General features: G+C 32.4%; 1 protein-coding gene across 1 annotated transcript; it reads right to left on the bottom strand.

Moving 5' to 3' along the window:
- Nucleotides 1–504: 504 nt before the first annotated feature.
- LOC136811619 (WD repeat-containing protein 3-like) lies at nucleotides 505–14,970 on the bottom strand. Its single transcript, XM_067068244.1, has 34 exons — nucleotides 14,745–14,970; nucleotides 14,328–14,404; nucleotides 12,931–12,993; nucleotides 12,514–12,583; nucleotides 12,326–12,375; nucleotides 12,069–12,137; nucleotides 11,856–11,934; nucleotides 11,486–11,587; nucleotides 11,158–11,265; nucleotides 10,800–10,897; nucleotides 10,515–10,545; nucleotides 10,304–10,380; nucleotides 9,974–10,135; nucleotides 8,818–8,889; nucleotides 8,363–8,456; nucleotides 7,521–7,622; nucleotides 7,268–7,353; nucleotides 6,674–6,742; nucleotides 6,433–6,505; nucleotides 6,186–6,242; nucleotides 5,634–5,734; nucleotides 5,210–5,225; nucleotides 4,956–5,051; nucleotides 4,722–4,775; nucleotides 4,407–4,487; nucleotides 4,231–4,281; nucleotides 3,946–4,011; nucleotides 3,721–3,780; nucleotides 3,561–3,611; nucleotides 3,234–3,277; nucleotides 2,902–2,980; nucleotides 2,105–2,154; nucleotides 1,599–1,692; nucleotides 505–734 (listed from the first exon to the last, which is right to left on the bottom strand). Exons 1-34 carry the CDS (start codon nucleotides 14,934–14,936, stop codon nucleotides 600–602), a joined length of 2,709 nt encoding a protein of 902 aa, XP_066924345.1. The 5' UTR covers nucleotides 14,937–14,970; the 3' UTR covers nucleotides 505–599.
- Nucleotides 14,971–17,176: the final 2,206 nt, after the last annotated feature.

The following is a 17,176-nucleotide window of genomic DNA, read 5'->3' as shown; positions in this document are numbered from 1 at the left end:
ATATAAAGATACCACAAAGACAATAAATGCGTAATTGGCAAATTTTCAATAACACTTCAAATGTTCGTTAGAGCTCTGTTTTGATAACTAACAACATTGTAAAGTGTTGCTATTTCTTTAGGATTTTGTGTAAGTGTATCAACGGAAGCAAGGTGTCAAATATCGAACCATCGACTTATATATGAATGTCCTACAAAATTAGATTTTGAAGAGGGCAGGCTAGAGCTTGTAGTTCGGAAAGACAGAAGTTTTGGCTAAGAAAATAGACGGGTTTTACATAAAAAGAACTTTTATAAGCTAGCGTGTGCGGTTAGAAATATCAGCCTTTACACAACGTCAAGCCCATTTATAAATGAAAATAGGAAGTATTTCGTCTAGATTTCTTATTATACTATTCAAAAATATGTTCATAATGGAAAGTCTTTGTCGCTTTGGAACTGATACCAAAAATAAGAGGATAGAAAAATTACTTTCAAAATCAAAATGAACGGTATGTGGTAGAGATACCTTTAAAAATTTCTTTTTACCAAAAAATATCTAAAAATATTTATAAAACTATTAGGAGCAAAAAAAAAGCTAGGTACCTTTCTAGTTAAAAATCAAAAAGCGACAATCTTTTTCGTTTTTGCTTTCTTCTTGAATTTGTCGTATGCGTCATCAAAGAAATTGACGTTTTTCATTTCCAGTTGTAGCTGTAGGAAACGTAACCCAGCACGATTAAAACCAACTTGATCCTAAATGTCAATAAACAAAAGATATCAAGAGTTATAGAATAATACTTTTGGGGGCCAAAACTCTTGTAAACAGAGCCAATTTTCAAATTTCTAGCGATAATATTGATTACTGTATACAGTTGACGCTCTCTTATTCGACATTCTACTATTCGATAGGCTCCCTTATTCGATGAAATTTAAAGTCCCCGTCAACAAGAAACTCTCATAAACGACGTTCCCTAATTCGATAAGCTCCCTTATTTGATGAAAATCCAATTCCCCTTGAAGATAGAATTAGACAGCGTCAACTGTATATTTGAATACTTTCATCGTTTCAGTAACTATCTTCAAGAGGGTGTATTATATTGGAAGTTTATAGAAAGTGTATTAGGGTTTGGGTGCAGACATTATACTGAGAGACATGTTTAAGCTCATGTGATCATATTTAAGTGAGGAAAAATTTTCTTATGCGCTTTATGTAACTGATACAAATATTGCACCAAAGGATTAGTGTAGATCGTCTTTATTTTAAGATGTCCTTGAAAGTGAATTTGTATTACGGATAAGTTTACTATTTCAAAGGAGGTTTTCAATTTAGATAGATAGAATGCAAAAGCTATGGTTTGTAAACATTAATGAAATGTCACGAGTATAAAATGTTCAAAATCTTAGAGTGATGTCACTGCTAAAAACACAACGAAACTTGTAATAAAAATATTAAATATGAACCAATAAACAAATTAAGGCTCAGTTTACTTTCCTCATTAGAGAAAACAAAGCCTAACTAGATTATTTATTAAATCATTTTAAGATGCCTATGTTTTGATAAATAACTTTGCCAGGGAGAAAAGCATACAGGAAAATCAAATAAAATCATGTATAAACCTTAAGTTGTTGGACAGCTTGGAGAGATGAACTATTGAGTGAACTCATTACTGGTAATAACACTTGTGTGCTCGTGATCTGATTGTGATGAATCCTACAAGTGGAACAAAGATAACCAGAGCTTCGTGTTTAATTAGATTGTTTGGAATATTTTGGTGTATATGGTCCTGAGCAAACCCTCCAAATCTTTTGACCGGACTAATTCCCCATCTTAGGGAATTCAAATTTCTTGACTTTGAGAAAGAGTACTAAGATTTGCTCAGCAATTTAGAGTAGATCTACAGGCATCTGTAATGATCCCTTAAAAACGTTAATCAAGTAACAAGACCTAACAAGATTTTTGTTCAGAGGATTTAGTCTTTACTATATTACTTTCGCTTCCAAACAATCGGCAAACAGAAGCCTGCTGAAAGTACTTCTCAACTTTCAACCAATTTTTATTATGTTGACGTCATTTTGTCTTAGTGTAGTTTTAATCCCGTTTGAAAAAGAAGGAAATTGCTTACTTCAGCAGAAACGTAAGACACCTGGATGATAATTCAACTTCCCATAGGTTCTATAATGGAGAGAAAAAAATACAGTATAATATATGTTTTTGGGTCTGCATTTTACTTGAAAAAGGAAGCTTTCTAAGTGTCAATCATTCCATCACAAGTGTAAACGTATGATAAAGGCAGGTCATTTGATTATCTTTTAGTAGGAGGATCTCTGTGAATTGGTTGAGATGTATTTTAATTTTCGTAAAAATAGTTTAAAATTTCGAAATCAAAGAAAACACGTATCATGTTGACGTGTATTTTGACGAGAGAAAATCACGTATTCATGTGTACCATCTTGTCTCCATTGTGAATGTTATTGATTACCAGCACGTAAAAGGGGGGTTTTGAATAGTGACCAAAACATGAATTATTTAACATTATGTAACCGAAAGAAAAACGTTTGCGTAAAAAAAGTCTGATTTGTTTTCTTTATTTTTAATTCACGAATCTCTATTAGGTCAAACTTAGGACAAAATACTCGATTAAGCAGCTGTAATCACAATAACACACCGTTCATGACATAAGGATGACACTCTGTCAACTTCAAGGATTCTGAGAAACCAATGACAGATGGATCGATGCAGGTTTTTCTCAGAAGTTCTCTTTCGCAGAAATCTTCAATAAACAAGTATAAAGCAAACTTATACGATTGCAATTTACAAAAACATTTTGTAAAGTAGGGGGCCATTATTTTCTCGAGTTACGTTGAGAAATCGACGATAAAAATGTAAACAGTAAAGAACAAAATTTACATAGAGCCTTACCGACATCCAATGATTAATCAGTTTCAATAGATCTGTAACGTATGTAAATGGTAGCACAAGTAACGATTCTTCTAACTCGCTAAAAGAAAAAAAGGAATCGAGTGAAATTTTAGGGGAAACAATTCCTAAATCTTTTAGTAAATTATAGACTTATATTAACAATAACAAATTCAATTATCTCATTCGTTGTAAAAAGTTTTGTTCAAATCCCATTATTGCTCCTAGATGGGTAGGAACAGGCGGTTTTTTCATTTCCCAAATGCTCGAGTTATTGAGCCCACAGAAAAAGTTTTATGAAATCTTCATAAAAATTTCATTTTTTCGACTTCTACCTAGATTTGACTTTCTTCAAAACATCCAAAACATAACGTCGTGGCTGAAAAATAAGATCGAGAAGAGTGTAAGATTTACAATTATTAAAAGATTGTTCTTCGCAAATTTCATTCTAACGGTAACAAAATTGTATCCAGCTTGCATACAGATTCCAAAAGAATCAATCAAAGTGAAATCTTCAAGCAAAGTCCTTCTTATTCAGACACATTAACTCAAAACTTTCAAGCAATCTTTTGCACGAGCCTTCCCTAGCATAGTTGAACAAGTAAAGTGATAATATCCTCAAAAATAGAAGGAAAATAGCAACAGCAGTCATGCATGTTTACCTCGACATTTCCATAAGCTTTTAAAATTGGGTGTGGTTCTGTTGCTGTGTCCTGTACGAAATTAATAAGTCATTTAATAAAATTAAAAGGGTCAAGTAAAATAACTATTAAAAGTCCACGATTGATCAGCCCTCAGATATTGATTCCATAAATATCCTACCACTTTTGATTTTGCCGTTTCTTCTTTCCAAATTTCAATGGCTTCCATGATCCGTTCAGCCTAATGTTAAAGTAAATGTTGTCCGTCATTAGCTGGAGATTATCATAAAAGGCACTCTATCTAATTTAAGAGATAATGAAACATCTCGCACTATGAATAAAATTTGGGGCAAAAGATTTGAACTATGCAAATTTGAAACAATGTATTGACAACCTAAGTGCTTACCGCTTTGACAGTTTCTATGGTCTTTTTGCCAGCATGTCCAACTTCCTCTGAAGTCTCCCCTGGAATCTAGAAGTGAAAAGAAAAAGATTTCAGTTGGTCGTTATGATAAAGAAATCGTGTTTTAATTATTTAGCAGGTTTATGGAGAAAGGTATATAAAAGGAATCGAACTGAAGTATATCAAAGTATGAATATCAAAAATAACCAAATGATGACGATGGGATCAAAAGGATAATTTTTACTTTTTATGGTGCAAAGAGCGAAAAAAAGACCACTAGGATCTTACCGCTTGTTCACCGCGTTCTGTTATACTAGCTTCGTTTAATTCTTCCCGTTCCTAAAAAAAGGAAAACAACGTATCGGTAATATTATCAACCCATGCTGCAAAGGTTACATTTGACGTCATTCGACTAAGGGTCGTTTTTTTTAGATTTTATCATAAATACCAGTGTGTGAGCGAACCTGTTCTCTCTCTTCTGAAATGACTAACAGTTCTTCAGTACGTTGCCAAAGTCGAATAGATTTATCGTGTGAGCTTGTGACCTGGACAATACAGAACGAAAGGTTGTTATGAATTTATCGAACAAGGCTTTGTTTTGCTTTTGTTATGCCGGTGGTTGATACATTGACTCTCGGCGTGATTTCTGAATTCCAGGTCGGTAAATATTTTTATCATAAGTATGATAGATATGCGATGTTGTCAATTTTTAATTGGCATCAATATGAGATTAAATTAGGGTTTATAGATTTGTCAACTAACGGTAAGTTTCTCCTTACCACATATTCACCGCTTGGACTGACTGCCATTGCCCAAATTTCCAAATGATGTCCCTGAGAAAAAAATTCGTAATTTGAATTGATTCATCTTAACATATAAATTGTATCATTTCTAAAAATTCTCGTACTAGGATAAAATTCTATGGGCATCGAAAAAACTGTAAATTTTGAAGGAGCGTTAACTGAACAAACCTCTTTATAGGAACCTCATAAAGAAGTCTATCAAAAACAAACCTTTAGAGTCATAATATTTTCAAATTTATCAGCATCCCAATATTTCAATGTTTTGTCTTTGCTCACACTGAAGAAGTAATGCGTTTTGGAGACAAACTGAAAAAGGTAAAATGAGTAACAAAAATACAACAAGAATCATATTTTGAAAAAAACAATTGACAGGCTGTGATTTGTTCAAATACATAAAGTTTCAAAGAAAAACAACAACTTAAACAAAAGGATGAAAAATAACGTTTTAGAAGAAATATGGTTACCTGAATCGACGTGATGCTGAAAAGAAACAAACAGAAATGAGATTAGTTTCAAAATTTCCAAACAATGAGCTCCTTCTTTTGTAATAGTGTGTAAAGGGGGGGAGGCAAGTTCGTACCAAAAAAAGACTTCCCAGTACATGTTAAAACTCCTACACCTGAAATCAAACATTACCCCACCACTAATACTCAACCTTCAAATCAAAACACTCGATAATAAATTTAGGTGTCATAATTTTCAAAGTTCGAGGGTTCATTTTCATAGCGTGAGATTCCCAATGAAATGTCTTGGATTGTGTTGACGTCTTGTTCGTACAACAGTCATAATAAAAGATATTTGGAAAAGAGGGCACATTCTAGAATTTGAAGGAGTTGTTTCTTATAATAAGGAAAGAGGTCATATTGAAAAAAGCCATACAATACTAACCTGTCATCATGGGCAAATATGGATTTGTGGCAATCACCGAAATCTAATCCCCAAATTTTGATGTTTTTATCAGCCGATCCAGTGATTAAAAGTGTGCTGTCCTATATGATTTGAGAATAAACGGTATTTTTATCATATTCCTGCAAACCAGCCTTTGAACTGCTTTGAATAATATCTGATATTCCGATGGCGGATTGGCGGTTACCCACGCTAAGGCTCTAATGGAGTGGGCTAATTTCCCGGAATACCAGTCGGCCTGTGATGAACCACATTCCCTCCAGTCGGGCTCAACGGCCCTGAAAATACTGTGCTTGGACCAGAAATTCCTCAAAAACGGGGGCTTGGGTTTAGGCCTCAACCCGTAAAATCCTCTACGCAGTCTGGCGAAATTCCGCTTTCCAAATGTTGAAAGTTTTCCCGACATTCAGAGCTTTAGCGTATTGGAAGAAATTTCTACATCGAGTGTCAGATAACTTTGAATAAGGTTGTGTGAAAAGATACCACATTACGTCAAGGCAAGTGTAAAGCTTATGGGTAATGGTAACAACTTACCAGCGAGATATCCATACAAAGCACAGGAAACTTATGTCCATATAATGATAAGAAGAACTGAAAAGTAAAACAAAATATATGAACTTGATCTGTTAATTATAGTTGTATCAAACTGGAAGTTGTTTAGAAGTCGTTTAGACCAAGAAGTAAACAATAAGATCGAGTTGTTGTGAATGTAGTTAGAGAATCAAAGAAAATAGGAATTTTAAGTATAAATAAAACTCAAGAAGATATTTCTTCTTTTTACCTTTAGAGTATCAGCAAAGAAAACTTTAACTGTGCTGTCCAGTAAAGACACGGCTAAGAATCGACCATCGGGGCTTAAATAAAATAAAAGATTTTTTTTACTTTTTATCAATTGTGATATTTCTAAAATCATAACTACAAAGAATCTTTCCTGATTGATAGATTGGAGACCACTCGGTCGTGATTACTGTTTTAAACTTGAGTTAACATAAGCAGGATCAGAAAAAAAATGAAGTACCTACCTATATTTCAATGCAAGAACTTCTTCTGTCATTTTCAATGTCTGAGTGTGTGATATACTTAGCCGTTTACTAAAAACCAAAACGACAATAAGAGCATTATCAACATTGTAAAGAAATTCAATAAATAAGTAACAAAACTCATCTTCTAGAATAAGTGTTGCATGGACGCTAAACTAGGTCTCACGTAAGGAAAAGCTTATCATGGTTCCTACATAATGATTTATTTGTGGAAAGAAAAACTGTTGATTTAAACTTGATAGTGGAAATAAGAATATTGAGAAAAAAAATCAAAGGTACTCTCGGGTACCTAATAGCCGTCCCCCCCCCTGCTAATTAATTTTTCGAAAATTTTCCACCCAGGACATTCTTATTCCAGCCCCCCGCTTATTAATTTTTGGAAAAATATTTTTGAAAGTTCCCTCTTTTGTCCTAATTCTGCTGTATTAGCCTCCTTTTCAAAAATTTTCCACCCAGGACATTTTTATTCCAACTCCCCCCGCTTATTACATAAGTTTTTCGATTTTTTCCAACCACCCCCGCTTATTCCAAATCCCCCGGCTATTAGGTACCCGAGAGTATATAAAAAAACCGTACCCCATTGAGGAGTATTCTTCGTCGATGATCAAATCGAATTCCCAAAATTTGACTTCGTGGTCAGCACTTCCTGATACAAACCCGTTCTATTGAGAAACAACAACAACACGGAATGTATTTGATAAACTGAAAGTAATTATCGAGGTTTAAGAAAACAAATGTAATGAAGTAAAGTGTATTGAATGCATCCATTTAACTTATTCAAGACACTCCACTGTATTAAGAAATTGACAGCATTGTCATACAGACTTACTTTATCAGGAGAAAGTGCAATACTCCATACAGCTTCTTCGTGTGCATCAACAGCTTCCAAGAGAATTCCAGAACTGATGTCGAACAATTGCAATTTACCAGTCTAAAAATGGTGACAAAGTGTTATCACTGTTTGTTTTGCAACTGGCAGTTTTAAAAGCAACTGATTATTTACAGTAGGTCTTCACTGTTGAGCTGAAACTCAAGAGACACGGGAGTGCTACTACTATTTAGAGGGTGTTTGAAAACAGCGCCTGTTAATAGCCCTTTATCTCAAACAGAAAAGATTTTCAATACAACAAATTTCTACATCCTGTCAAACAACTTCTTTTTTCACCTAAGGTTCTGGTCAAGAAACTAAAAGCCATTTTCAAATCAATACCCATTTTGAGTAATAAATTTTTAGATTTCATTCTTTAGACCTATGGGATGCAGTAAAAATGTTGCTATATAGAGTTGTGGGTTAATGATTCTAAAGCTAAGGTTCTAATATTTTCACATTTTGGGGGTTCGGGAGTTCTGAACTGGGAATTAGTGACATCTTGCTGTATCTTCATGTATAAAAAAAGGGTTGACCTCCAAATACCTTATTACACAAATATTACTAGGCAAGTATTCAACTTCCTTGAATTTAACACGCAAAAAATGCTTTTTTAAGGAGACCACGGCTGGTTTTAATTAAGGGTTTTTTATTAACACGAAATTTTTCAATTCGTTTTAATAAATTGACTAGTAATATTCGTGTAATAAGGTAAATTCTGAATCTTTGAAAGCTTTAAATTTTCATTAATAAGTTTCAAATTGTCCACAAAAATTGGATTGCTTTCGGACAACCCGACTTACTTTTGTTCCGACGATCACGTGTCGTTCGCCAGGCACAAACATTGAACAAAGACAATAATCAGAGTCCATCGTGCGTATACATTTTTGTGTACTCCTGAAAAAAAAATTAGATGTTAAAATTTAAAATAAAATAAAGCAAATGTCGGCGAATGGCATGATTTGCAAGTTTGAGTTATGCTGGATCATTGGCTTTCTAATGGTTCTGCTTGTTGGTCAGAAGACAACTACAGAGCGAGTGCTAGCATTTGATTGCATTATAAAAAGGGCATGACGGAGATGTGAAAATGTTTTACACCGCTTACACTCAATCATACTAAGCCCGCGTTCAGGGACTGGAAACACTTGTTTAATAACGAGCTAAGAGTGTCTTCAACCATTCACCAATTTGAGCAATTTTCTATTTCTTGTTGAGCTTCACGATTTTCAATGGCTGATAATAAGAAGTTTTAATATACCTATTCCAAATTTTGACACTTTCTCCAGAAGCAGTCATTATCAAGGTAGCATCTGAATTGAACCCCACTGTCCTGAATATTGAATAGAGGGATAAAATAATCTGTTATTTTCCAAACATAGAGTCTTGAGGCAATTGGTTGAAATGCCCAATTTATACCTAAATCCCAATAATTTATACCTAAATCCCAATAATTTATACCTAAATCCCAATAATTTATACCTAAATCCCAATAATTTATACCTAAATCCCAATAATTTATACCTAAATCCCAATAATTTATACCTAAATCCCAATAATTTATACCTAAATCCCAATAATTTATACCTAAATCCCAATAATTTATACCTTAATCCCAATAATCTATACCTAAAAAATCACAATAATTTTCTTGCATCCAGTAATTTCTTAGATATTTTTGGATTGTTTTTTATTAAAGGTAACGAGAGTTTTTACTAAATTTAGTGTATATTCTAGCTAGATTCTACTTCTGAGAGGTATATAACTTGACTCGAGGATTGATTTTATCAAAAGCACCCTAAAAAGATGTTTCCACAGATTCAAAACGATATCTGTTTTGGCCACCTTTTAATTTTTTTGCAGCCAAGTATCCTGTAGGATTACTTAACCCTTTGCGTGCCGTTACCTTGTTTTTGTACCCCAATCCATTTGCCGAGGGGTAATTTTTTTTAGTAACCTGATTTGCCGATGTCGTATATATACGACATGCAAATTTTAACTTGTGTTGCCGCATGTCAGATATATACGACAAGGATATTTTATTCCTATTTGCCAATGTTTGACATTTGTATTTGACATTTGTTTTATATATATTTTATGATAGACTAAAATAAACCTGAAATAAATCTTTTGAGCACTTAATATATACTGTCACTATTACTATTTGGATTTTTTTATGTCGGATATAAAAAAAAATAAATTTGATGTCGGATATATCCGACATTGGCAAGTAGAGTGAAAATTTGCATGTCGGATATATACGACATCGGCACAGAAAGGGTAAGGAGGCCGCACAAAGTTATGGGATTAACGTTTTTTAATAATTTACCTTATTTTTGGTTAGTCAGAAATACAGTATCTTTTTTATATGTAAGAAAAAAAATTTATTCTGAAAAACCATTCCAACTTATTTGTACCTGACATCAGAACGGTGACCCATGTTTGAAATCAAGGATTGCAGTTGACATTTTGTAGGGAGAGCGCTCAAGTCGATCTTGTAATATCCAAACGAGTTATTGATGAACATAGACAAAACTTTGATCTCTTCTTTGGTATTATTGTAGGATATTGCGGCTGATCTATGAATTTAGAAAGGTATTCATTTTGAAGGACTCAATGTTTTGATTTGTACTATAATATCCTATAAGTATAAGATTGAAGGTCAATTGTGAAATGTCAAACTTTCAGATTTTACTGTACAAAAAGAAGTTTGATTGGCGAAAAAAAAAAATTACAAGAAAACATACCTTAATTTTTGTGACATTCTGAATGACTGGACCTTCTTAATTTCATCTGTCACTTCTCGCTCCACCAATATCTTATCCTAGTAAAAAAGTTTGGAAAAATGTCAAAATTGATTGTTCTTCAATTGCAAGTCATATTTGTATATTATTATTCTTCAAATGCATAATCTCTATTGAAAAAACTTTGCTGAGATTTCAACTTCCTTGTTAATACCTCGTCAATTTGTTCTGCTTCTGGCATTTTCCTAAAAAACAAAATATTATACCAGATTATACCCTGCTTTTAAAATCAAGGAATAATGAACCAATCAATAATCAATTCACACTTGGAATAAATCAGATTCTGCTTTTTGTAACGACCAAAATTTTCAGTATTCTTATTTTACTAATGTATACTTCATTCCAAAATATTTTGCAGAGATTTGGATTTCTCTCTTGGATTTCTCTGTTATGGACGTCGATTTCAAACATAGATTTTTCATTTTAAAAAACTTTTTACTTTTGCTTTTTTATAATTTTCTTGCGTCTTTTCTTCAAAGCTTTTTGTATATCATCTTCATCAACAATTTCAAATAAATCTAATGTTGAATCTACACCCTAAAATAAAATATGCATTGTATTAATTAGACAGCGGGCAAGAAATCCAGGATTCTACTGTAACGGTGATAGTGATTTTTCAATAATTCTTATTGAAGGGTTTTGATAGAAAATTATGCTAAAACTTAAAAGAACTCCTATCAAATTTAATTAATAAGCTTAAGTTCAGAAAAAATATTAGAAAGTTCAATGGCTTGAATTTGAAGCAAAATATATGTTTAAAAATACCAAATAAGCAAGACAAAATAAAGTATCCGTACATGACATGCTAAGTATTGCCCTTTTTCTTCTAAATGTAATGAGATGACTCGTCCTTTTCCACCTCTCAAAATCGAGCCAAGCAATTCACAACTCAACAGTCCTGAAGACTAAAAGTATGAGAAAATTTCCAATTTTTAATTTCTTTTAGAAGAGTATGTTGAATGTCAAATTTTCATACAAGTTGCCTGAAAATATAGAATCTTCGAAATTCTAATAACTTTGAGACAAAAAATGTACTTTTTATAAACTTGACCAAGGCAGAAAAAATCCCACGTTTTAAGATCTAAAAAGGAGTATAAAATCAAACTGGACAAATAATTTTCTTACTTCTTTATCACTAGCCTCTTTAATTTCATAAGATCGTAACTCAGCGTCACCAGAACCAGTGATAAGCCTTGTTTCATTGTTCAATAAGCACAATTTCCAAACCTTACAATTTAAAAAACAATATAATATTATTATGTAAAGAATTGTTATAAAAAGGCAACAATTTTTAGTTTGACTAAAACTATGTAACTTTTCCTGCAGGTTCTCCTTTATGGAAGAAAAGATTCAATTTGCTCAATTTTTCCTATAATAGCAGAATTTTGTAGATTAAATAACCTGAAAAACTTCTTTATCATCCAGCAGTTTTGAGGTCAATCTATTTTAGAATTATCAAATAATTTGAAAAATACTTATCAAAAGGGAGATATACCTCTGTCTTGTGGCCAACTATTGTTAAAAAGCAATGTTGATTGTCCAAGTCCCAGAATTTAACAAGCATGTCCTTGGAGCTAGAACAAATTCGAAAAATTTATTCAAGCAGCTAATTTTTGTACAGATATCGATTGAATAAAAACTTTTCAAAGCAAAGCATTATGATTAATGTGGCAGTGTATAATTAATAATAATTTGAGAGCCATTTTACCTTGATATCATTACATTGTGCGTGGTCATGAAAACACAGTCAGTTATCATTCCTTTGTGTCCTTTCAATCTAAATAAGTTTAATGAATAAATTTTTTATAAATAACAATCTCATGCTGCTAGCTAAATTAGGAAGGTTGCCCGCGAGAATGCAAAAAATGTTTAGAGGAAAGACCTTAGATTAATGTTTTAATGAATACAAAGAAATTTCTCTATCTTCCTTCAATCTACGTCATTATGCCTTTTGTGAAATATTACCTATACAAGCCAGTTTCACCGACTATGTCCCAAACAATAATATCAGTATCCTAAAAAAAAAAAAAAGTAGTTTATAATAGATGACTTGAAAAAAAACCCTTAACAGTTTGAAACAGTTCCCAGTGATTACACATTTCATTAGTTTTCTAAATTTTAAAGTCAATCATATAATTTAATGTCTAGCTTACTGTGGATCCAGAGATGAGCTTTGTGCCAGATTTCTCGAAACACAAACAAGAAATAGCCGATCTGTGCCCACTAAAACAATAATATGATATTAAAAAAAAAAAAATTAGATGTGCTGGTAACTGGGTCATTTACATAGTATATACATACATCTGGTAAGAGTTACCTTTTTACTATTGTTAGTTTTGAGATTAGGGATTGTGACAAGGAGTGCTGTCTAAAAGTGTGCAGTACAGGATGGGGGGATCTAAATTTCTGTTGTGTGATTGATCACACCCCTGGGGAAATTTCAGGCATGTGTGTGCAAGCACATGACTGCTATCACATTCCTCAAGTGTAGGAGTCTGAATTAACAGTTAAAAATAAACAAATATTTAGTTGATGGCACTATGTAAGAAGAGATAATCAAAATGGCCAACCTGAATAACACATCACTGGTATTGTTTTTAAGGTCCCATAACTTAATTGTACCATTGCTGTAACTATTATTAAAAATGGAAATATTATTTTAATTTAAAATCACTGATAATGTAAACCATCATTCTTGAAGTATTGAAATAATCAACAAATATAATGAAATAAATAAATTTTTGATAGGCCCAGAAAACACCATTATAAATTACAAAGATCAGGGACATGCAACAAATACTTAAACTTGGATATTAAACTTTGGAAACTTTTGAGAAAAAAGGTTTTGCTCAAGACGATTATAATATAATATCTCAAACCATTATTCAAAAGAGATAACACTATTACTACTGGGGGCTTTTTAAAGTTGGTACAGTGGTTCTCAAGTTATAAGCTTTTAAAGTCAAAAGTCACTTTTGAAAAAGTCCAAAAACGAATCAAAATCAAATTAAGCATTTTTTAACATTTTTCACTAAATATTTTTTTAAATCGCTCATAATAACTGATTTCCTAATTTTCGCCATAACTTTTCTTTGTTAGGATAATTTATAAAAATCAGCTTTAATTGAGTCGTAAAAGTTATCAAAATAGTGAAAATAAGAGGTTTTCTGCATAGAATTGCATTAATTTGATACCCCATTTTTAATGTGTTTTTGGACTTTTCCCAAACTAAATTTTGACTTCCAAAGCTTACAATTTGAGAACCACTCAACCAAATTTAAAAAGTTATATACCAAGTTTTAAGTTTGCCTTTCCACTTTACAATGATAAAAAAAAAATCATCAAAAGTTATTACAGTTGACACTCACTAATTAGATTTTCAAGGGGAATTCCAATTTCATCAAATACAGGAGCGTATCGAATAGTAGGAAGTCTCTCTAATTCAATAAAACAAGGCAAATATCAGATTATAGAGCTGGGAAAGTATAGATAAGACTCGAGTTTTTAGGCTAACATCTTCTGACTGTCTGTTTTTGTTTTAAATTTCGTTTTGGAAAATTTGAATGTTTGGACAAAAAAATTCAAAAATTTGAAAAGAAATCAACCATAAATGCCAGAAATTGAATTAGGGAGCAGAAAACCTTGAAGGGACTTCAAATTTTCATTGAAAATGGGAACTTATCGAAACATAGAATGTAGAATAGTAGAGTGTTTTTTATGAGAGTTTCTTAAGAAATTTGACGATGACTATCGATTTGATTGAAAAGGGGAGCTTATTGAATTATAGAACGTCAAATTAGAGAGCGTCAACTGTATATTTTTTGAAAACAGTTAGCCATCAAACCCTTTTACTTTTTTCTGGGTCAACCGGTATTATAACATTGTTACCATAGATCAGCTAGCAAAAATCAGATTTCATTATAAACAAATATAGTTTCTATAGCACTGATGTTTAATGAGTATTTACCCAACAGCAATGAGTGATGTTTTTTTAGAATGGGCAATTGATGTAACCTCATCCTCATTGCCCTTCAAAAAAGCAATCTAAATGAAAATTTTTAAAACAATAATTTTTAGAAATAATAAATATATAAATGCTCTTCTTAAAAATAAGGCCGCAAAAGGCCATAGGATTAAGGATCATTTTGAGAACAAAGTTGGGCCTGGAATTACAGAACTTTAAGCAAATTAAGGGTAAAATTCGTATAAATTAGAGTAAGCCTAGGGTAATTGATCTTAGTCCTAAACATAAGACCAGAATGCGAACAATTTGAGGCTACAATTAGTGGCAATTCTTATTTATTAAAAAAGTTAATGTACTTATTAAAAAGTACAATTTTAAAGCTATACAGCATTCTATAAAATAAGAAGAGGTCAAAATTACCTTCTCTCCTCTTCTAACATCCCAAATGATTACACTCTCTAAAGCTGCAGTCACACAACAAGTTGTGTTCTCTTTCTTCGAATGTGATAAATAAGGGATCTGATTGATCATCAATAAGTTAGAACGTGTGCTACCAACCACACCAAATGAGCCAAGGGAGGCATATCTTTTATAAGTTTTCTGCATTGGCATTTTGCCTAAATTCTGTTATTGTTTAAAATGAAAATTGCAAAGCTTTAGGGTGCATACCATTTAGCCAAAAACCAAAAAAAGTGAAACAGAGGGTTTAGCGAACGCAGTGATTCATTTAAAAGTTTACCTAAACAGACGATCAAAGCCAACAGTCTTTTTTCTGTTTTTTGTTCGTTCGCTAAACCGAGGGTTTAGCAAACAAACTGCACCATTTGATTTTTTGTTTTGCTAAACCATTATTCTAACCAAGCACTACATTTTGTTTACGCTGGTTCACTAAGCGCACGCATACATAAGCCCTAAGCTTTAACGTTTTCTTCCGCTGGGCTACCATTTTGAAATTCGTTGCTGTGACCTCAGGCAAGATCAGAAATCAAATTAGCAATGTAACAGCTTCTTTGTTTAGGTAAACAAACCCAAACCATTTGTAGTTTAGCGAAACAGTTTCAGTTTTTTGGTTTTGAACATTAAAAGGTATGCAACCTTATTAAAGGAAATTGTTGATTATTGTTAGTTCTTTAGACCTGGTGATTTCAATTTTAAAAATTTGATGTAGATTAATGATACAACCTGAAACTTGACACAAATATTATAGCATGGTATTTCAAAAGTTTCCTGAAAGTTTTGTCTTTAAGAGGCTCCCCCAGCCAAAACTCTGATCATGATATCACGTAACTTATTGTCTTCAATCTTCAAAACATGTAAATCAGCAAAAAACTTAGATAGTCACACCTCCCTTTGAAATAAGTCCAAATCACACATCATGGGTTAAAAATCTTTCAAATCACAATCACGTTTTGACCTCTGATCAGGCAATCACACATTTTCAGATCACGTAATCACCCTTGAAAAAAGTCTCTATCATGACAACATGTAAACCGCTAGGGGGCCTCCTTAAAGAGGTATTTTTCAAAAAAATATGGCATTCTTTCGGAATCATGGAAAAAACAATTGTTGTCAAAACCTTCAAATCTATAACAGTTACAAGATTGTTCTCGACTAAGCAGAACTAAATGGAATGATAAAACAGAACAACAGACAGTTAGTGGAAGTACTTCGATTTGTGAAGTGTCTTTATGTCACATAGAACAAAAGAAAATAGCAAAAAAAAACAAAGGAATGACCCATAGCCACCATTTCACAAACATGGGGAATCACAATTTTATGGAAGTGAGAATCCTCATATTGAATAAAGCATCTTCTGAAAATTTCATTCTTCCCAATAAATGCGAAAATGAAAAACGAAGAAGCTTTCGTTTTTTCAATCTGCAATGGAGTGTTATGAAATTCCTTTAGAAAGACACATTCTCCTACGAAAAGGCTTCAAAAAAACGATGCAGAAAAAAGTTGTTAAAAAGTATGTTATTTCATCTTAATTTTGTAAACTATGTCACAACCACGGATTGCTGACTTTTAGTTTTATGACTTGTTCTCACTCGTTTGGTTTCGGTAATAAAAAGAAAGTTGTTATTGTGAACTTTGAACATGCTTAAAATCGAGGTACTTCCACTAACTGACAGAATAACAGAACACTCTATAATTCTATTTGCCAGTTTGGTAAATTTCAAGTATTTCCTTTTCCAAGGAATGATATTTAAAAAGCGCCATGTAATTTTTCCATAAATTCCTTTAGAAGTTTTACGGCACATTGTTTTGCTTGCGAGTCAAGTAGCAGGGGTTTTTCCAAGCACTAAGCAATGCCTCCGTTTGTACTTTCAAATTGAGTTAACGAAGGCGTAAGCCGTGCTATCCAGCCGGTAAAGAACTGCTGCCAAATGATAAAAAACTCCACCAGAATTATATAAAATTTTTCAAAAGACACTCAAAAGTGTGTGATTTTTTAAAAAGCTGAGCAAATTTTGTCTCTACCTAGAATTTATCCATGATCAAAGTTAATTAAATTACTGAAAATATCTATAATCACAGCTCTTTTTAAATGAGAAGATGATGAAAAATTTCACATTTTGAAAAATTAAAAAGTGAACCACTATGATATAGTAATACTAATAGAACCACTATTCTGCACTATCAGCAAAAAAGGATAAAAGAAATACCAAAAAAAGGAAATGGTGCTTCTAAACCAGCACTCTACTTTAATTGAAAAATATAGATCTGTACAAAAACAATGAGAAAATAGGTTCCAAATAAGATATTTCAAAAGATAGAAGAATGTAAATGTAATGTTATGTTGAAAAGTCAGTGTTCATAAATACTGGTATACATTCATTTGAAAACAAGTT

This window comes from Clytia hemisphaerica, unplaced genomic scaffold (assembly GCF_902728285.1).
Source record: "Clytia hemisphaerica strain Z4C2 unplaced genomic scaffold, Clytia hemisphaerica genome assembly, whole genome shotgun sequence".
Lineage (NCBI taxonomy): Eukaryota > Metazoa > Cnidaria > Hydrozoa > Leptothecata > Clytiidae > Clytia > Clytia hemisphaerica.
This window is presented reverse-complemented; position numbering and strand designations above follow the sequence as displayed.